Source organism: Cinclus cinclus, chromosome 1 (assembly GCF_963662255.1).
Source record: "Cinclus cinclus chromosome 1, bCinCin1.1, whole genome shotgun sequence".
Taxonomy (NCBI): domain Eukaryota; kingdom Metazoa; phylum Chordata; class Aves; order Passeriformes; family Cinclidae; genus Cinclus; species Cinclus cinclus.
In genome coordinates, this window is record NC_085046.1 from 388,400 (window position 1) to 403,759 (window position 15,360).

The window sequence follows — 15,360 nt, forward strand, 5'->3', positions numbered from 1 at the left end:
CAAACGGGGCTCCTCGGGGCACGGCCCGCGCCCGAGACTGCCCCCCCGAAATCCCGAGGAACCGCCCTGCTGACTTCGGGGACCTGGGAGCCCCGCTCCGGAGTCCCACACCGCACGATCCCAACGCCGAGGGTCCCACACCGCGTGTCCAGCCCAGGACAGCGACACCCGGAGCCCCCCGGCCCTGCCCTGCAGTCCCTGTGCCCAAACCTCCCAGAACCCAGCCGGGCTGGCACCGGTGTCCCCAGCAAGGGCAGGGCCAGCACAGGCACACACCTGGCCAGTAGCACCGTGAGTCCCCTCAGTGTGACACTCCCCCCGTCTGTCCCCAGAGAGCATCAGGGGCGTTGGTGCCACCCCCGTGGATGTGACAGTGACCCTGGGGTCAGCCTGGTGGCCACCCTCATCCTGAGCTCTCACCTGGTATCCAGGTGAGGTGGGGTGGTCGCAGAGCACATTGGAAGGCACTGGCACTGTCCTGGTGGCCCCCTGGCCATGGGCTAGGGAGCAGAGCCTTTCCCAGGGCTCAGGCCAGGACAGAAGCTCCAAGAGACCCCTGTGTCCCCCCCAGCCCCAAACAGAGCACCTGGAGCCCCAGAGCCATCAGAAGCTTTTATTTTAAATAACCTCAAAAAATAGAATTGCAGAGAGCAGAGCTGGGGGAGGGGGGCAGGAGTGGGACCCCCTGCCCAGCCGGGGCTCCGGGGTGGCTGTCCGGGTGTCGGTCCCATCAGAGGATCTGAGTCCCTGGGATGAAGCAATGGCAGCTCCCAGCCTTGTCTGTGGCCGAAGCTCTGCCGCGGATCCTCAGCTCTGTCACACCAGGGGGACACGGAGACACCACGCAAATCCCAGCAGAGCACCCCGTGTATGCCACTGGACTTCCCACAGGCCCTCCCACCACCACAACTCCAACTGCGGCTCCAGCGGCCACCCCGGCACCACCCATCCCAAATCCGGAATATTGAGTCCCAAAGCGCGCAGTTATCCAGAGCAAGCAGAAGCACAAGCTGCCCCCCATCCCCCCCGGCACCGGAGGCGTCTCCGGGGCCCTTCTGGAAGCAGAGCCGAGCCCTTCGGGGCTCTTTTCCCAGCTGTTTTCCCAGCGTGTTCCCAACTCCTCCATACGGAGCTGCACTGGGGATCCCAGCCCGCACCAGCACCAGCACCCCCACTCCCACCCCAACCGTGTCCTTAGGGAATCCATCCAGCCCGGAACAGGGCGGAAGGTTCTGGAAGCAGAGGGAGCCTTTGAGAGACCCTCTTGTCCCAAGTCTGGCTGCAGCGGCTGCAACTCCACCGCATCCAGCAGTTCCTGGGCTGGAGCCAACACCGCGAATCCGTGTCCAGCGCCGTCCCCTCCAGCCCTTCGACGTCTTCCCGAGCCAGCAATGTGCCATGTCCCAGCCTGGCTCCGCTTTGCCCCTGCTGGAGGCTCCTTCGAGTCCCAGCGCTAAATCGGGCTGGCAGTGCCACCTTGGCACCAACCCCTTGGCTCCATCCCTTTGCTCCCGTCCCCTCGGTTCCATCCTCTCCAGGTTCACCGTGGCCGAGCGCAGGAGCCGAGGGCCGGCCCTTGCTGGGGGGGGGAAGGGGGGCTCCAACGTGGGGGTCAGGGTGGGGGTCCTGGTGCGGGGGTCTCAGCGCAGGTCCCCGCGGGGGGGTCACAGGCAGCCGGGGCACGGGGCCGGTTTCTCCTCGCCGCACTCCCGCTCCGGCGCTCCCGGCACTCGCTTCTCCTCGAAGGCCCGGGCGCAGCCGCCGGCCTTGGCCCAGAGCTGCCCGCGGGGGGGCTCGGGAGGGCGGGGGGCCAGGCAGGCGGCGCAGCAGCACGGGGGGGGCAGCCCCGGCGCCCGGGGGCTCGGGCCCCCTCCGGGGCACTTACAGGGGGGCACCGGGGCCGGGGCGGCACCGGGGCCGGGGGGGGGCTCCTCCTGCATCAGCTGCAGGAGGATGTCGGCGGCGCCCGAGGGGCTGTCGGGGCGCGCCGGGGGGGCCCCGCGGGAGCAGGGCGGCAGCAGCAGCGCGGGGGGCTCGGGGCCCTTGGCCAGCGGGTCCCCGGGGGCGCAGGGCGCGGCCAGGCCGGCGCCGTGGGTGCGGCGGTGCCGCAGCAGGTGAGCCTTCTGGCTGAAGCCCTTGCCGCAGTCGGCGCAGCGGAACGGCCGCTCCCCGGTGTGCGTCCTCAGGTGCACGGCCAGGTTCACCTTCTGCCGGAACCGCTTCCCGCACTCGGTGCAGGTGTGGGGCCGCTCGGCACAGCCGTGGGGACAGTCGGCGCACGCGTGGGGACACTCGGCGCACGTGTGGGGCTGCTCGCTGCAGGTGTGGGGCTGCTCGCAAGCGTGGGGCCGCTCACAGGGGTGGGGCCGCTCGCAAGGGTGGGGGTGCTCGGCACAGGCGTGAGGATTCTCGGCGCACGCGTGGGGACACTCGGTGCAGGCGTGGGGCTGCTCACAGGCGTGGGGCCGCTTGGTGCAGGCATGGGGCTGCTCGCAGGGGTGGGGACACTCAGCGCAGGGGTGCGGCCGCTCGGCGCAGGGCTGCGGCTGCCCGCAGCCGTGGGGTCGCTCACAGGTGTGAGGATGCTCCGCGCAGGGATGAGGATGCTCCGCACAGGCGCGGCGCTGCTCGGCGCAGGTGTGGAGCCGCTCGGCGCAGCCGTGGGGACGCTCGGCACAAGCGTGGGGACGCTCGGCGCAGGGACACTTGGCACAGGTGTGCAGCTGCTCGGCACAGGCGTGCGGCCGCTCGGCGCCGCCGTGGCCCGGCCGGAGCCCCCCGTGCTCCGCACAGGCCTCCCCGCAGAGCGCGCAGGGGAAGGGGCTCCCGGCGGGGTCCAGGGCGCCGGGGGCCGCGCCGGAGGTCCCGGTGTGCACCCGCTGGTGCACCCGCAGGGACAGTTTGCTCTTGAAGCGCTTGGGGCACTCGAGGCAGGTGAAGGGCTGGCGGCCCAGGTGCGTCTTCTGGTGTGCCAGCAGGTTGGGCTTCTGCGCGAAGCGCTTCCCGCACTGGGCGCAGGCGAAGGGGCGCTCGCCCGTGTGCACCCGGTAGTGCGTCACCAGGTTGCCCTTCTGGTTGAAGCGGCGGCCGCAGATGCCGCAGGTGAAAGGCCGCTCACCTGTGTGGATGCGCTGGTGGGTGGCCAGGTTGGTTTTGAGGCTGAAGCGCTTGCCGCAGGTGTCGCAGCGGAAGGGGCCGCGCCCGCCGGGGCTGTGCCCGTGCCGCGGCAGCCGCTCGCACTGCGCCAGGCCCCGCCCGCACTCGGGGCACGGCCAGGGCCGGCTCTCGCCCGCCCGCGCCGGAGGCGAGCCGGGGGGCTGCTCGGCGCCCGGCTCCGCGGGGGGGGCACCGGGGCACGGCTTGTGCCCAGCGTGGCTCTTCTGGTGGGCGACGAGGGCGAGCCAGAGCCCGAAGCTGTTCCCACACTGGTTGCAGATGAAGGGCTTCTCCGGGGGTGGGGCCGAGGCATCCCCCGGCCCCGGCTGCGCCCCCAGGGGCCCCAGTAGGGGAGGGCCGGGGGCAAAGGGAGCGGAGGGCGCCTCGGGGGGCCGCAGCAGGGGCACCTTGGGGCAGAAGCCGTCGCCGCAGTGGGAGCAGGGGAAGGGGGGCTCACCCGGGGGCGGGGGGGGGAACCCTTTGTCGGGGCACGGGAACAGCTCGGCGCCCTCGGGGAGCTTCGGGGCGGGCGGGACCGGGGCAAACGGGGCGGGGTCCTGCGGGGCGGGCGCGGGGGGCAGCAGGGCGGGCGCGGCCCCGAAGGGCGCGGCGGGGGCCGGGCCGCGCGCGGGGCAGCGGCGCTGGCGGGGGATGTGCGTCTTCTGGTGGGCCTTGAGGGACACCTTGTCCTTGAAGCACTTGTGGCACTGGGCGCAGGGGAAGGGGCGCAGGTCGGTGTGGGTGCTCTGGTGCGTGACCAGGTTGGTTTTCTGGGTGAAGCGCTTGCCGCACTGGGCGCAGGCGAAGGGCCGCTCACCTGTGTGCACCCGGTAGTGCGTCACCAGGTTGGTTTTCTGGTTGAAGCTGCGGCCGCACAGGAAGCAGGAGAAGGGCCGCTCGCCCGTGTGGATGCGCCGGTGCGTGATGAGGTTGGGCTTCTGCCGGAAGCTCTTCCCGCACTCGGGGCACACGAAGGGCGCGTCCTCGGGGCAGCCCCGCGCCGGCGCCCGCGCCCGCGCCTTGCCCTCCTCGGGGTGGGCGCCGTGGATGCGCTGGTGCGCCAGCAGGTTGGCCTTCTGCGAGAAGCTCTTGCCGCACTGGGCGCAGGGGAAGGGCCGCTCGCCCGTGTGCACGCGCCGGTGCGTCAGCAGGTTGGGCCGCTGGCTGAAGCTCTTCCCGCAGTCCCCGCAGCGGAACGGCTTCTCCCCAGTGTGGATGCGCTCGTGCGTCACCAGGCTCTGCTTCTGCCGGAAGCCCTTCCCGCACTGGGCGCAGCGGAAGGGGCCGGGGACGCCCCCCTGGGCCCCCCAGCAGCCGGCACGGGGGGCCGGGGGGTCCCGGGGGGGCTCGGGGCCGCGCTGCCCACCGGGGAACCAGCGGCCGGAGCTGCCGCCCGCGGCCGGAAACAGCTCCAGGGAGCCGGCGCCAATCCCGGGCTTCTCCTCGGGTTCCACCTTGCTCACCCGCCCGGGCTCCACTGCACCGGAGAGATCCCGGGGTTATCCCGGCTCCCGGAGAATTCCGGGCTGTCCCGAGCGGGGAGGACCCGGCTCCAGCCCCCCTGGTTCCTTGTGGGCCCCTCACCACTGAACTTGGGACACCCCAAAGGGCTTCAGCTCCCTCAGACCCTCCTGGTCTGTGACACTCCAAACCCCCGTTTGTGACACTCGGGTTCAAAACGGTCCAAAATGGCTCAGAATGGCAAAAAACTGGTCTAAAATGGCCAAAACTGACTACAAAACTGGCCCACGTCAGCCACAAACTGTCTCAGAATTACCATAAATTGGTCATAAATGGCTATGACCTGGCCCAGAATGGCCCCAAAATGGCTGAGAACTGGCCCAAAATGGCTGAATAAGGTCTTTAAACTGGTTTAACTGGCCCAGAACAGCCCCCCAGCTGGCCCCAGAAAGTTCTAAACTGAATATTCTGAACCAGAATGCCCCCAAACCATCCCAGCCTGCCTTTTTCTCTGAGCCCCCCAGTCCCACTGCTCCCCCATTCTCACGGATCCGGACTCACCAGCACAGGGGCTGCCCAGGGCCTTGGAATCCTCCGGGCCCGTCCGTGTGGCTCCGAACGGCTCCTCCGGGGGCTTCATCCCAAACAAACCCCCCGGCTTAAAGAACCGGTACCCTGGGGGAACACGGGGCACGGGGATCAGGGACAGAGCTGCCACTGGGAGAGCTGGGATTGAGCAGGCACTGAGCTGGGATCGACCTGGGACCAAGCTGGGACTGAGCTGGGACTGAGCTGGGATACAGCTGAGATTGAGCTGGGATGGAGCTGGGACTGAGCTGGGATGGAGCTGCTGCTGGGAGAACTGGGCTCTGGCACCAGGGGATGGAGCTGTTCCTCCAAAACCAGGTTCCAGGTGAGCTGGGACACAGCCATTCCCGGGCTCTGGGCCCTCCCCGCAGCCTCTCCCATCCTCGGGAATCCCCGGAACACTTTCATCATCCCAGTTCAAAGTTCCCACAAAAATGCACCGAGCTCTGCATGGGAAATTCCACACCATTCCCCATGCCAGGGTGTGCCCTCCACTCACCTGTGCAGGGATCCGATGGGATCTCAGTACCGACAGCATCCAGCTGGGATCCGGCCCTCGGCGCCGGGCTCAGCCGGGAATACGGGAGCAGATCCAGGGGGTGGGCAGGCTGGGGAGGGGGCAGTGGCTCAGCGGCATTTCAGGGCCATTTGGGTGATTTTGGGATGTTTGGGGACCTTTCCCTGGGTTTAGCCACAGGCCACGGGCAGGGATCATGCCCCTACTCCTGCATCCCAAATACGAGGCCTGGGTTCCTTGCTCCAGGAGCAGGATCCCTGCTCCCCAAACCAGATTCCCCCACCCCCCCCCCCCCCGCAAATTACACCCCCACCCCTCCAAACCAAATCCCTGCTTCCCCAGCAGATTCCCCCCTCCTCAAACAAGATCCTTTTTCCCCCAAAACAGATGCCCAACCCTGTTCGTCCATCCAGGTCCCTGTCGGCCAAACCAGGGCCTCATCCCTCCCCCGGTCCCCACTGCCCACGCCCCAAAATCACTTCCCTTTCCAGCCAGGACCCACACCGAGGAATGAACCTTTCCTGAGGAGCCAGTCCCGCTTTTCCGGGGACACTGAGCCGCTCCAGGTCCCCCGTGCCCTCCCGGGTTCTTCTCGTGTCCCCAAACCCCCGAGCCCGGTGGAGGCAGAACCGGGGCTGTGCCCCCCCCCAGCCGCGCTCCGGGACTTCCCAACGCGCCCGTTTCCCGGAAAAACTCTTGGGGGGCTCCAGGGCTCGAGGGAAAAATCATCGGAAAAGCCTCGGCCCCGAGAATCCCCCCGGGAATCCGCCCAGACGCGCTGGGGTGGCGGAGGAGCGGGGCTCCCCCCGGGAATTCCCCCCCCGTACCTGCGGCGCGCCCCCCGCGGACATCGCGGCCCCGGGGCCCCTTCCCGGCCTCCTCGAGCGCTCTGTCCCGGCCTCTTCCCAGCCTTTTCCTGGTCTCCTTCCGCCACCGACTCCCTCAAATGGCCGCGGCGGGGTCCTGGGAGAGCGGGAGAGGCGGAATGTGAGCGGGAGTGGGAACGGGAGGGGAAGGGCAGCGGGAACGGGAACGGGAACGGGAACGGGAACGGGAACGAGAGGGGAAGGGCAGCGGAACCAGGCCGGAGAAACGCGGCAGTCCCGGAGCGGCTCCGGCGGCCTCGGCCCCCCCCGGCCTCCTCCTCCTCCTCCCCCCGGAATTTGGGGTGCGGAAGGCGCCGAGCGGGGCCGGATCCGGCTGTGAACGGCGAGAGCCGGGGAGCGCTGGGAGTTGTAGTTCGGGATGGGATTGCAAGGGATTGCATGGATGAAGGGGGAGAGACAGCCGGGAACAACCCCGGCACGGCACCGGCTTGTCCAGCTGGGAATAGCCCCGGGAGCCGGGAACAGCCCTGGGAACAACCCCGGGTACTGCGAGTAGCCCCGGGAGATGGGAACAGCCCTGGGGATGGACCCGGGAGATGGGAACAGCCCTGGGAACAGCCCTGGAAACAGCCCCGGGAGCCGAGAATAGCCCGGGAGATGGGAATAGACTCGGGAGCCGGGAATGGCCCCGGGAATCGGGAATAGCTCCGGGAGCCAGGAATGGCCCCGGGAATCGGGAATATCCCCGGGAGCCGGGAACGGGCCCGGGAGCCGGGAATAGCCCCGGGAGTCGGGAATAGCCCCGGGAATCGGGAATAGCTCCGGGAGCCAGGAATGGCCCCGGGAATCGGGAATAGCTCCGGGAGCCGGGAATGGCCCCGGGAGTCGGGAATGGCCCCGGGAGCCGGGAATAGCTCCGGGAGCCGGGAATGGCCCCGGGAATCGGGAATAGCTCCGGGAGCCGCGAATGGCCCCGGGAGTCGGGAATAGCCCCGGGAGCCGGGAATGGCCCCGGGAATCGGGAATGGCCCCGGGACCCGGGAATGGCCCCGGGAGTCGGGAATGGCCCCGGGAGTCGGGAATGGCCCCGGGAGTCGGGAATAGCCCCGGGACCCGGGAATGGCCCCGGGAATCGGGAATAGCTCCGGGAGCCGGGAATGGCCCCGAGAATCCGGAATAGCTTCGGGATCCGGGAATGGCCCCGGGAGCTGGGAGCAGCCCCGGCACAGCCTCGCCTCGGCAGTCAGGAATAGCCCTGGGGCTCGGGAGGAGTCCCGGCATGGAATCACCGCATCAGCCGGGAACGGCCCCGGTACCACGGGGCCGGCTTCCCCCGGGCCCGCCGGCTCCTGCGGCAGCTCCAGACGCTCGGGGGTCCCGGCTCTCCTCGGTGCCGGCCCCGCCTCGCGGGGGTTCGGGTCGACCCCCGTGCACTCCGGCACCAGCTCTCTCCCGGGGGAGCCCCGGACCCGCCGCTCCCCCCTCGAGACCCCAGCAGTTCCTGACACGCCCTAAACACAACCCGAGACCACCCCAAGGCCCCCGTGCCCCCCCAAACGCCCCCTGACACGACACCCCGAGCCCCGCAGAGCCCCCGGCCCTCCCCAGCCACCGCCCCTCCGCGTCCCCCCCGCCCCATGACCGCGACCCCCGAGCATCCCTCCCGGGGACACTCACGGGCGGCCGCTGCCCCGCGCCCCGATGACGTCACGCGCGTCGGTGACGTCAACGCGTCGGTGACGTCATGGTCCCCGCTCGCTACGGCCGCGTCCGGCCGCGCCCCGTTCCGGGTCGGGGGGAGGGGCGGGGGCAGCGCCCCCTGTCGGCGGCGCGGGGCAGCGGAGCCGCGAGGGGATGGGAGGGGCCGGAGAGACACCGACCCCCCAGTGCTTCCCAGTGTCCCCGCAGTGCCTCCCAGTGCTCCCCAGTACAGCCCCAGTGCTCCCCAGTGCCTCCCAGTGTCCCCCCAGTGCCGCCCAGTGTCCCCCCAGTGCCGCCCAGTGCTCCCCAGTACAGCCCCAGTGCTCCCCAGTGCCTCCCAATGCAGTCCCCGTGCTCCCCAGTGCTCCCCAATGCTCCCCAGTACAGCCCCAGTGCCTCACAGTGCCTCCAAATGCAGTCCCAGTGCTCCCCAGTGCCTCCCCAATACAGCACCAGTGCCCCTCAGTGCCTCCCAATGCAGTCCCAGTGCTCCCCAGTGCCTCCCCAGTGCTCCCCAGTACAGCCCCAGTGCTCCACAGTGCTCCCCAGTGTTGGAGTGTGTGAAACAGAGGCATCTCTGAATTCTTCAGAGAGAGATCAGAGTGCAGGAATTCAAACCTCTAGAGAAATTAAAGTACATTAAGCCACAAAGACATGAAATAGAGGTGTAAGGTTAAGTTTTATGTAAGTAAGTTCAAGTAAGTAAGAATATCTCTAAAGTGCCTTTAAAAGTACAAGCCTTAGAATTTAGTGTGAAAAACTTCAGTAAGAGCTCAAAAACAAAAACAAGTTTCAAAAACAAATTTCAAAAACAAATTTCAAAAGCAAGTTTCAAAAACAAGTCTCAGTGAGAGCTCCAAAACCTAGTTTTAGACATAATAAAACATAGTGAGGATATTGCTTACATTCTTCAGATAGAACAGATAGGCCATATGAGCAAATTATACATAAATTTTCATATTATAGGACCAGAATTTTAATAGGTTTAGAAGAAATGCTTTAGGTTCATGCTTTCAGCTCATTGGGTAATTTGTAAATGTGCATTGGGTATAGACTCTCTCTCTCTCCTTTCTCCTCACCATCATCATCATCGCCCAGAAGAAGAGAGGAGCTGTGGCTGCAACCTCGGCCCTCTCGGGGCCTTGCACCAGGAGCTGCTTCTGCTTCTAATCGGAACTTTATTTCTAATTGGGATCTTATTTCTAATCAAGATTTTACTTCTAATTGGAACTTTATTTCTAATCGGAACTTCATTTCTAATTGGGACCTTATTTCTAATTGGGACCTAATTTCTAATTGGGACTTCACTTCTAATTGGGATTTTCTTTTATTTGGGACTCCTTGCTGAAAGCTTTGAGCATGGACTTGAACGCTTGGGACTCTTTGCCTTTTGAGACTGATGTGCCTTTACAATAAACAACTTTATAAAGTTTACTCTTGAATAAACAACTAACAGCTGCTCAGCTCTTTTGAAGACTTAAACCCCAAACAATCCCAACAGCCACAGTGCCTCCCACTAATCCCCCGTGTCCCCCAGTGCTCCCAGTGCCCACAGCACAGCCCCAGTGCCTGCCAGTACCCCCCCAGTGCTCCCCAGTACAGCCCCAGTGCCTCCCAGTGCTCCCCCGTACAGTCCCAGTGCCTCCCAGTGTCCCCCAGTGCCCCCAGTACAGCCCCAGTGTTCCCCAGTGCCCCCCGGTGTCCCCCACAGCTCCGGATGTTGCTCCCCCCCACCCCAACCCCAGCCTTCATCACCTCCCTCCCCCCACACTCCTCCTCCTGCTCCCAGGAGGGGACACCGGGGACACGGACAGCGGGGAAGAGCAGGGGGGTGTTCCCAGGGCCTGGAGCGCATTCCCTGTAGTCAGTAGCCCAATCCCGAGGGGCAGGAGTTTATTCCGGGGGACAGGAGCCGTTCCCGGAGGCTGTTCCCGATGTCATTCCCGGCCCATGACGCCATTCCCGGGGTCTCTCCCCCCATCCCGTTATCCCATCCCGTTATCCCATCCCATTATCCCATCCCAGCCCCTCCTCCCGGGCCCCGCGGGGTGGGGGGGGTCACCCGCGGGGCCGTGCCGGGGGCGGATTTGGGGGCAGATCCCAGGAAATCGGCTCATGCCGGCCCGGCGCCAGCGGCCCGCGGATCCGTGAGGCCGTTCCCGGCGGGATGAGGCTCCCGGTGTCCCTGTGGCTGCCGCTGGCCCTGGGGGTGGCCGCGGTGGCCGCGGTGGCCGCGGGCCAGTCCCCGCTGCAGCGGCGCGTGGTCCGGGATGTGCTGGAATATTTCCACGGGCGCAGCAATGTGCATTTCCTCTTCAAGGAGCGGGACGTGGACGGGGTCATCGAGCGGGTGAGCAACGGAATTCGGCACCGGGAGCCGGGACTTGGGCACCGGGATTTGGGGAATGGGGAGGGGCTCGGGGAGGGGGCGGCCCAGAGGGAATGGGGAGGGGGACAGAGCGGCCAGGAGGGAGCAGGGCGTGGAGGGGTCATCGAGGGGGTGAACAGGGGTTGGGGTCGTGGATTTGGGGTTCAGGATGGCCACGAGAACAGGGAGGGGGTCGGGGGAGGGGTCAGGGAGGGAGCAGACGGTGAATGGGGTCATCGAGCACGGGAGCAAAAGGATTGGGATTCGGGATTTGGGGTCCGGGACGACCGTGGGAATGGGGAGCGTGTTGGGGTGTCCCAGAAGGAACAGTGAGAGAGTTGTGGGGGGTTTGGGGGGTCCCAGAGGGAATGGGAGACAGACAGGGTCATCGAGCAGGTGAGCTTGGGATTTGGCATTCGGGGTTCAGGACTGGGATCTGGGATGGCCCCGGGAACGGGGAGGGGATCTGGGGGTCCCGGAGGGAATGGGTGGGCGCTGCATGCCGGGGTTCCTGGGGGTGCCCGGGATCGGCCCTGCTGACCGGGCTGAGCTCGGTTATTCATTAACGGATCCGAGCTGATCCCGCTGCCCCCGGAGCCGGGTCCATCCCGGGGTGCCCTGGTCACTGTCCCGTGTCTGGGAATGGCCGGGACTCCAGGGACCCCCCCACTTTGGGTCACTTGCCCATCTGGGAGCCACCCTGGGGTCATTCCTGGGACGGATTTACCTGAGCGTCTCCATGATTCAGGGTCCCTCCTGGGATTTTGGGTTCCCATGGGAGCTTTGGGGTGTCTCTCAGGGGTTGGTGTCTGTGGGACTCAGGGTCTCCCCCAGTATTTGGGGTCACTCCTGGGGTTCGGGGTCCCGCCGGGTGCTGTATTTCCCTGGGAATCTGAGGGGTTTGGGAGTTGCTCTGGAGGTCGGGGTCTCTCCAGGGGAGTTTGGGGCCCTGCCACGCCCTGTCACCCCTGTTCCCATAGGAGGACCCTTCGGGGACGTTCGTGCAGCTCCGCCTGAGCCTGGCACAGACGGGGTGTCGGAAGCGAGCGCCTCAGCGGCACTGCCGGGTGCTGGAGAGCCGGGTGAGGGGCGACTGCTGGCACGTGTCCTGGGGTGTCCTGGGGTGTCCCTCCTCCCCCGGGGCACATCCCAGGGTGGTCCCGTCTCCCTTGGGCACATCCTGGAGCGTTGCCCCCTCCCTCAGGACACACTCCAAGCTGTCCCACTCCCTTGGGTCACACGCCCCCTCCTTTGGGGCACATCCTGGGGTGTCCCCCCTCCCTTGGGGCACATCCTACTTTCCCCATAGAGCCCCATCCTTGAATGTCCCCCATCCCTCGGGCCCATCCCTGGGTGTCCCCTCTCCCTTGGAGCACATCCCTGGGTTTTCCACATCCCAGGGGTCACACAGCCCCTCAGCCTCCCGCAGACCCCCTGCTGCTGTGGGTGCCAGGGTGGGGCAGAAGGGATGGTTGTCGGTGCCAGAGGGTCCCCGGGTGTCCCGGGAGTGACATCCCACCGTGTCCCCAGCGGAAGCCGATCTGCCTGGCCTGCTACAAGTTCGACACCAGCGATGTCCCCAAGGTGCTGGACAAGTACCACAACTGCGGCCCCAGCCACCACCTGGCGGCCAAGGTGAGTTGCCCCCAGTGCCCCCCGCCAGTGTCCCCCCATGTCCCCACACGGTGCCAGCCCTTGCTGTGCCCGCAGGAGATCCGCCAGCGGGACGAAGCTGAGTGCCGGGCGGTGGAGGAGGCCGGGAAAGGCGGGGACATGCTGTACCTGCCCGGAATGTTCGCCTTCTCCCGGGGGCTGCCAGCCTAGGTGGGTACGGGGACACCCCTGGGGACACCCCGGGATGGGGACAGGGGGTGCAGGGATCCCATCCCTCTGTGTCCCCTTTCCAGGCACCATGGCACCGATGGACGCTGCCACCGCGGTCCTGGCCTGCCCTGCTTGTCACCCCCCAGCACCGAGTGACCAAGGAGGGTCCCGGACGTGTCCCCATGCCCCACCTGTGCCCACTCCCCAGTAAACCCAGCGCTGGCTCCGCTGTCACGGCTCTCATTGCCACCTGGCACCACCCGGGTCACCCCCACCTGCTTTTCCCAGGGATGACACACAGGGACAGGGTGGGTGGGCACTCCTGTGACACTTCTGTGTCACCTGCTGTCCCCGGGGCTGAAAGGCCGGGATGTGGCAGGCTGAGAAGTGGAGAGACCCCTGAGGCCGCAGGACAGAGGGACACTGGAGGGTGGGACATGTTTAATGCACAGTGCCACCATGTCCCCTGTCCCCTAGATGTCCCACAGCCGGGACTGGGCTCTTCTGGTGTTCCCTGGGGATCCTGTGCTGGGCTCTCTCTGGTGGCACTGGGGAGGTCCCATAGTCCTGCTGTGGGCTGTGGTGGCTCTGGGGGTACCCTAGCTCCAGTGTGGGGGTCCCACAGCTCAGAAGATGGAGACAGGCTTTTGGTGACTCTGGGGGTCTTACGGTGACAGTGTGGGCTCTGGGGCTTTCCCTGGATCCATTTTTGGGATCTTTGGCTGAGAAAATGAAGTTGGGCAGGGGTGGCACTAGAGTCTCCTAGACGTGTTTTTGGGGTCTTGCAGTTCAGAAGATGAAGGAGCTGGACTCGTGATGGCTCTGGGGGTATCCCAGCCCTGATTTCGGGGTGCCACAGCTCAGGCTGCTGTGGCTCTGGCGGTTCTCCTGGCCCCGTTTTTGGGGTCCAGAGGCTCAGATGACGATGGCTTTGGGCTGCGACGGCTTTGGGGGCTCTCCAGTCCCATCTTTGGGCTCCCACAGCTCAGAGAGCGCAGGATCCCGCCCGGACCACTCTGGGGGATCCCCTGGCCGTGCCGTGGTCACCGGCAGCCCCGGGCACTCCCGGCCCCATTTGCTGCGCTCAGAAGCCAAAGTTGCCGTGGTGGCGGCGGCCGAGCGCGCGCCGGGCCTGGGCGATGGAGTCGTCGGCACGGCGGCCGAGCTCGCGGCACTCGCGCAGGGCCTGGCCCAGCTGCCGCGTGGCCTCCTCCAGGACGGCGCTGCGGCGAGCGGGCCGCGGCTCCCAGAAGCCGGCCTGCACCCACGGCTGCGGCGGCTCGGAGGGCGCAGCAGGCGCGGCGTTGCCGTCCAGCGCCGCGTCCAGCTCGCGGCACAGGCGGAAGAGCTCGCTGCCGCGGCCGGCCACGCGCTGCCCGTCGATGGCCTTGAGGCCGGGCAGCATGGCGGCCAGTGCGGCGCGGTAGGCCGGGATGGCGCACAGAGGGTTGCCCAGGTTGCCCAGCGGGTCCCGCAGCCGCAGGCTCTCCAGGTGCCGCAGGCCCTGCAGGCAGCGCAGCTGGCGCAGGCTGCGCAGGCGGTTCCCGGCCAGGTTGAGCTGGCGCAGGCTGCGGCAGCCCCGCAGCGGCTCCACGCTGGCCACGCGGTTGCCGGCCAGGTTGAGCACGGCCAGGGCGCGCAGCGTGGCCAGCGGCGCCAGCCCCGCGATGGCGTTGCCGGACAGGTCCAGCCACTCGAGGTTGGAGCAGTCAGCCAGGCAGCCCAGGTGGGCGATGCCGCGGCCGCGCAGCCGCAGCAGCAGGATGGACTCCAGCGAGAACTCGCCCGTGGTGGCCTTCAGCAGCGCCGGCGTCACCCGCACCCCGGAGCCTTCATCCTCCTCCTCCTCCTCCTCCTCCTCCGATGGTTCTGACACCTCCGGCTCCGGTGCCTCCTCCCCACACCCCTCCATGCCTGCGGGGAGGTCCTGGGGGGACAGAGGGGCCGGGGTGGCACAGGGAACCCCCCGGGGCAGCCTGTGGGGTGTGGGGACACGTGTGCTGTGTGAGGGGGTGCACGGACACACATGGGGCACGGCTGGGGGAACAGGGGACGTGTCAGGGGGTGCGGGGCACATCTGGGGCTGTCACCTCCTCCCCAAGCCCCTCCATCCCCGTGGGGGTCCTGAGCAGGGAAAGGGTGTGCGGGTGGTACTGGGGAACATCCCTGGATGGACACGGTTGCTATGGGGTGACCTGGGGTGGAGGGACATGTGTGGGACACATATGGGTGGGATATGGGGCGCACAGACATATGAGGGACACATCTGCTGTGGTCTTGGGGGTGCGGGGACACGTGTGGGGCACAAAGGCCACTGGTGTGGCGAGGGGGGACACGTGTGGGGCATATCTGGGGGGAGCCTGGGGCACAGGTACTACAGCTCCAGAGCCCATGGGGAGCCCACTCACCCCAACACCCCCACACCCACTGTGTTCCATCCCGGTGCCCCCAGCCCTCCCCATTCCTCCCGTAGGTGCCCCCGTTACGCCCCCAGAGCCGCCCACTGCCCCCGGACCCATCTCCCGACCTCACCGACCCCCGATCCCTTCCCCGCTGCTCCCAGACCCTTCTGTCACCCCATGCCCGCGCCCCCCGAGCCTCTCCATGCCATCCGCCCCTCTCCGTCCCCCCGGTGCCCCCGGCCCCCACCCCAAATTCCCAAAGCCCGGCTCCCCCCCTCCCCGCTCTCACCGCACGGCGGCTCCCGGCAGCCCCGAGGCCCCGCCCCTGTTGCCATGGAAATGAGGCCCCGCCCCTGCGCCTCCCGGACGCACGCGCACCCCACCCCGCCTTGGTCACGCCCCTTCCCGGGCCACGCCCCCCGGCGTCCCCGGCCCGCCCCGAGATTCCCCCGGGACCCCCGAGAAATTCCATAAAATCGGCTTTATTGGCAGCTCGGCTTCATTCCCGGGGTGTCC

At 67.1% G+C, this 15,360-nt stretch overlaps 3 protein-coding genes across 4 annotated transcripts; 1 reads left to right on the forward strand and 2 right to left on the reverse strand.

The window, feature by feature from the left end:
- Positions 1-599: 599 nt before the first annotated feature.
- On the reverse strand, positions 600-6,914 carry LOC134051617 (zinc finger protein 135-like). Of its 2 annotated transcripts, XM_062505484.1 has the most exons (5): positions 6,550-6,598; positions 5,705-5,813; positions 5,179-5,292; positions 4,197-4,633; positions 600-4,139 (listed from the first exon to the last, which is right to left on the reverse strand). In XM_062505484.1, exons 1-5 carry the CDS (start codon positions 6,571-6,573, stop codon positions 1,665-1,667), a joined length of 3,159 nt encoding a protein of 1,052 aa, XP_062361468.1. In that variant the 5' UTR covers positions 6,574-6,598; the 3' UTR covers positions 600-1,664. The 2 variants fall into 2 exon arrangements, with proteins under 2 accessions (XP_062361468.1, XP_062361478.1); XM_062505494.1 differs by having other exon boundaries at positions 600-4,633; positions 6,550-6,914.
- Positions 6,915-10,417: 3,503 nt separating this feature from the next.
- RARRES2 (retinoic acid receptor responder 2) lies at positions 10,418-12,442 on the forward strand. Its single transcript, XM_062505700.1, has 4 exons — positions 10,418-10,600; positions 11,599-11,700; positions 12,149-12,253; positions 12,329-12,442. The coding sequence occupies exons 1-4, from the start codon at positions 10,418-10,420 to the stop codon at positions 12,440-12,442; spliced, it is 504 nt and encodes a 167-aa protein (XP_062361684.1).
- A 1,084-nt stretch (positions 12,443-13,526) lies between these two features.
- Positions 13,527-15,316, reverse strand: LRRC61 (leucine rich repeat containing 61). The gene is made up of 2 exons (XM_062504950.1): positions 15,134-15,316; positions 13,527-14,369 (listed from the first exon to the last, which is right to left on the reverse strand). Exons 1-2 carry the CDS (start codon positions 15,314-15,316, stop codon positions 13,527-13,529), a joined length of 1,026 nt encoding a protein of 341 aa, XP_062360934.1.
- Between the last annotated feature and the right edge of the window lie 44 nt (positions 15,317-15,360).

Excerpts from the sequence above, each read along its gene's own strand:
- LRRC61 (XM_062504950.1), bottom strand. The coding sequence starts at position 15,316 with ATGGAATTTCTCGGGGGTCCCGGGGGAATCTCGGGGCGGGCCGGGGAC. Across the intron at positions 14,370-15,133 it reads CTGCCGGGAGCCGCCGTGCG|GACCTCCCCGCAGGCATGGA; the intron begins GTGAGAGCGGGG and ends CTGTCCCCCCAG.
- RARRES2 (XM_062505700.1), top strand. The coding sequence starts at position 10,418 with ATGAGGCTCCCGGTGTCCCTGTGGCTGCCGCTGGCCCTGGGGGTGGCC. Across the intron at positions 10,601-11,598 it reads TGGACGGGGTCATCGAGCGG|GAGGACCCTTCGGGGACGTT; the intron begins GTGAGCAACGGA and ends CTGTTCCCATAG. Across the intron at positions 12,254-12,328 it reads GCCACCACCTGGCGGCCAAG|GAGATCCGCCAGCGGGACGA; the intron begins GTGAGTTGCCCC and ends CTGTGCCCGCAG.
- LOC134051617 (XM_062505494.1), bottom strand. The coding sequence starts at position 6,573 with ATGTCCGCGGGGGGCGCGCCGCAG. Across the intron at positions 5,814-6,549 it reads CCGCGGGGGGCGCGCCGCAG|CCTGCCCACCCCCTGGATCT; the intron begins GTACGGGGGGGG and ends CCCCCTCCCCAG. Across the intron at positions 4,634-5,178 it reads CCTGGGCAGCCCCTGTGCTG|TGGAGCCCGGGCGGGTGAGC; the intron begins GTGAGTCCGGAT and ends TCTCCGGTGCAG.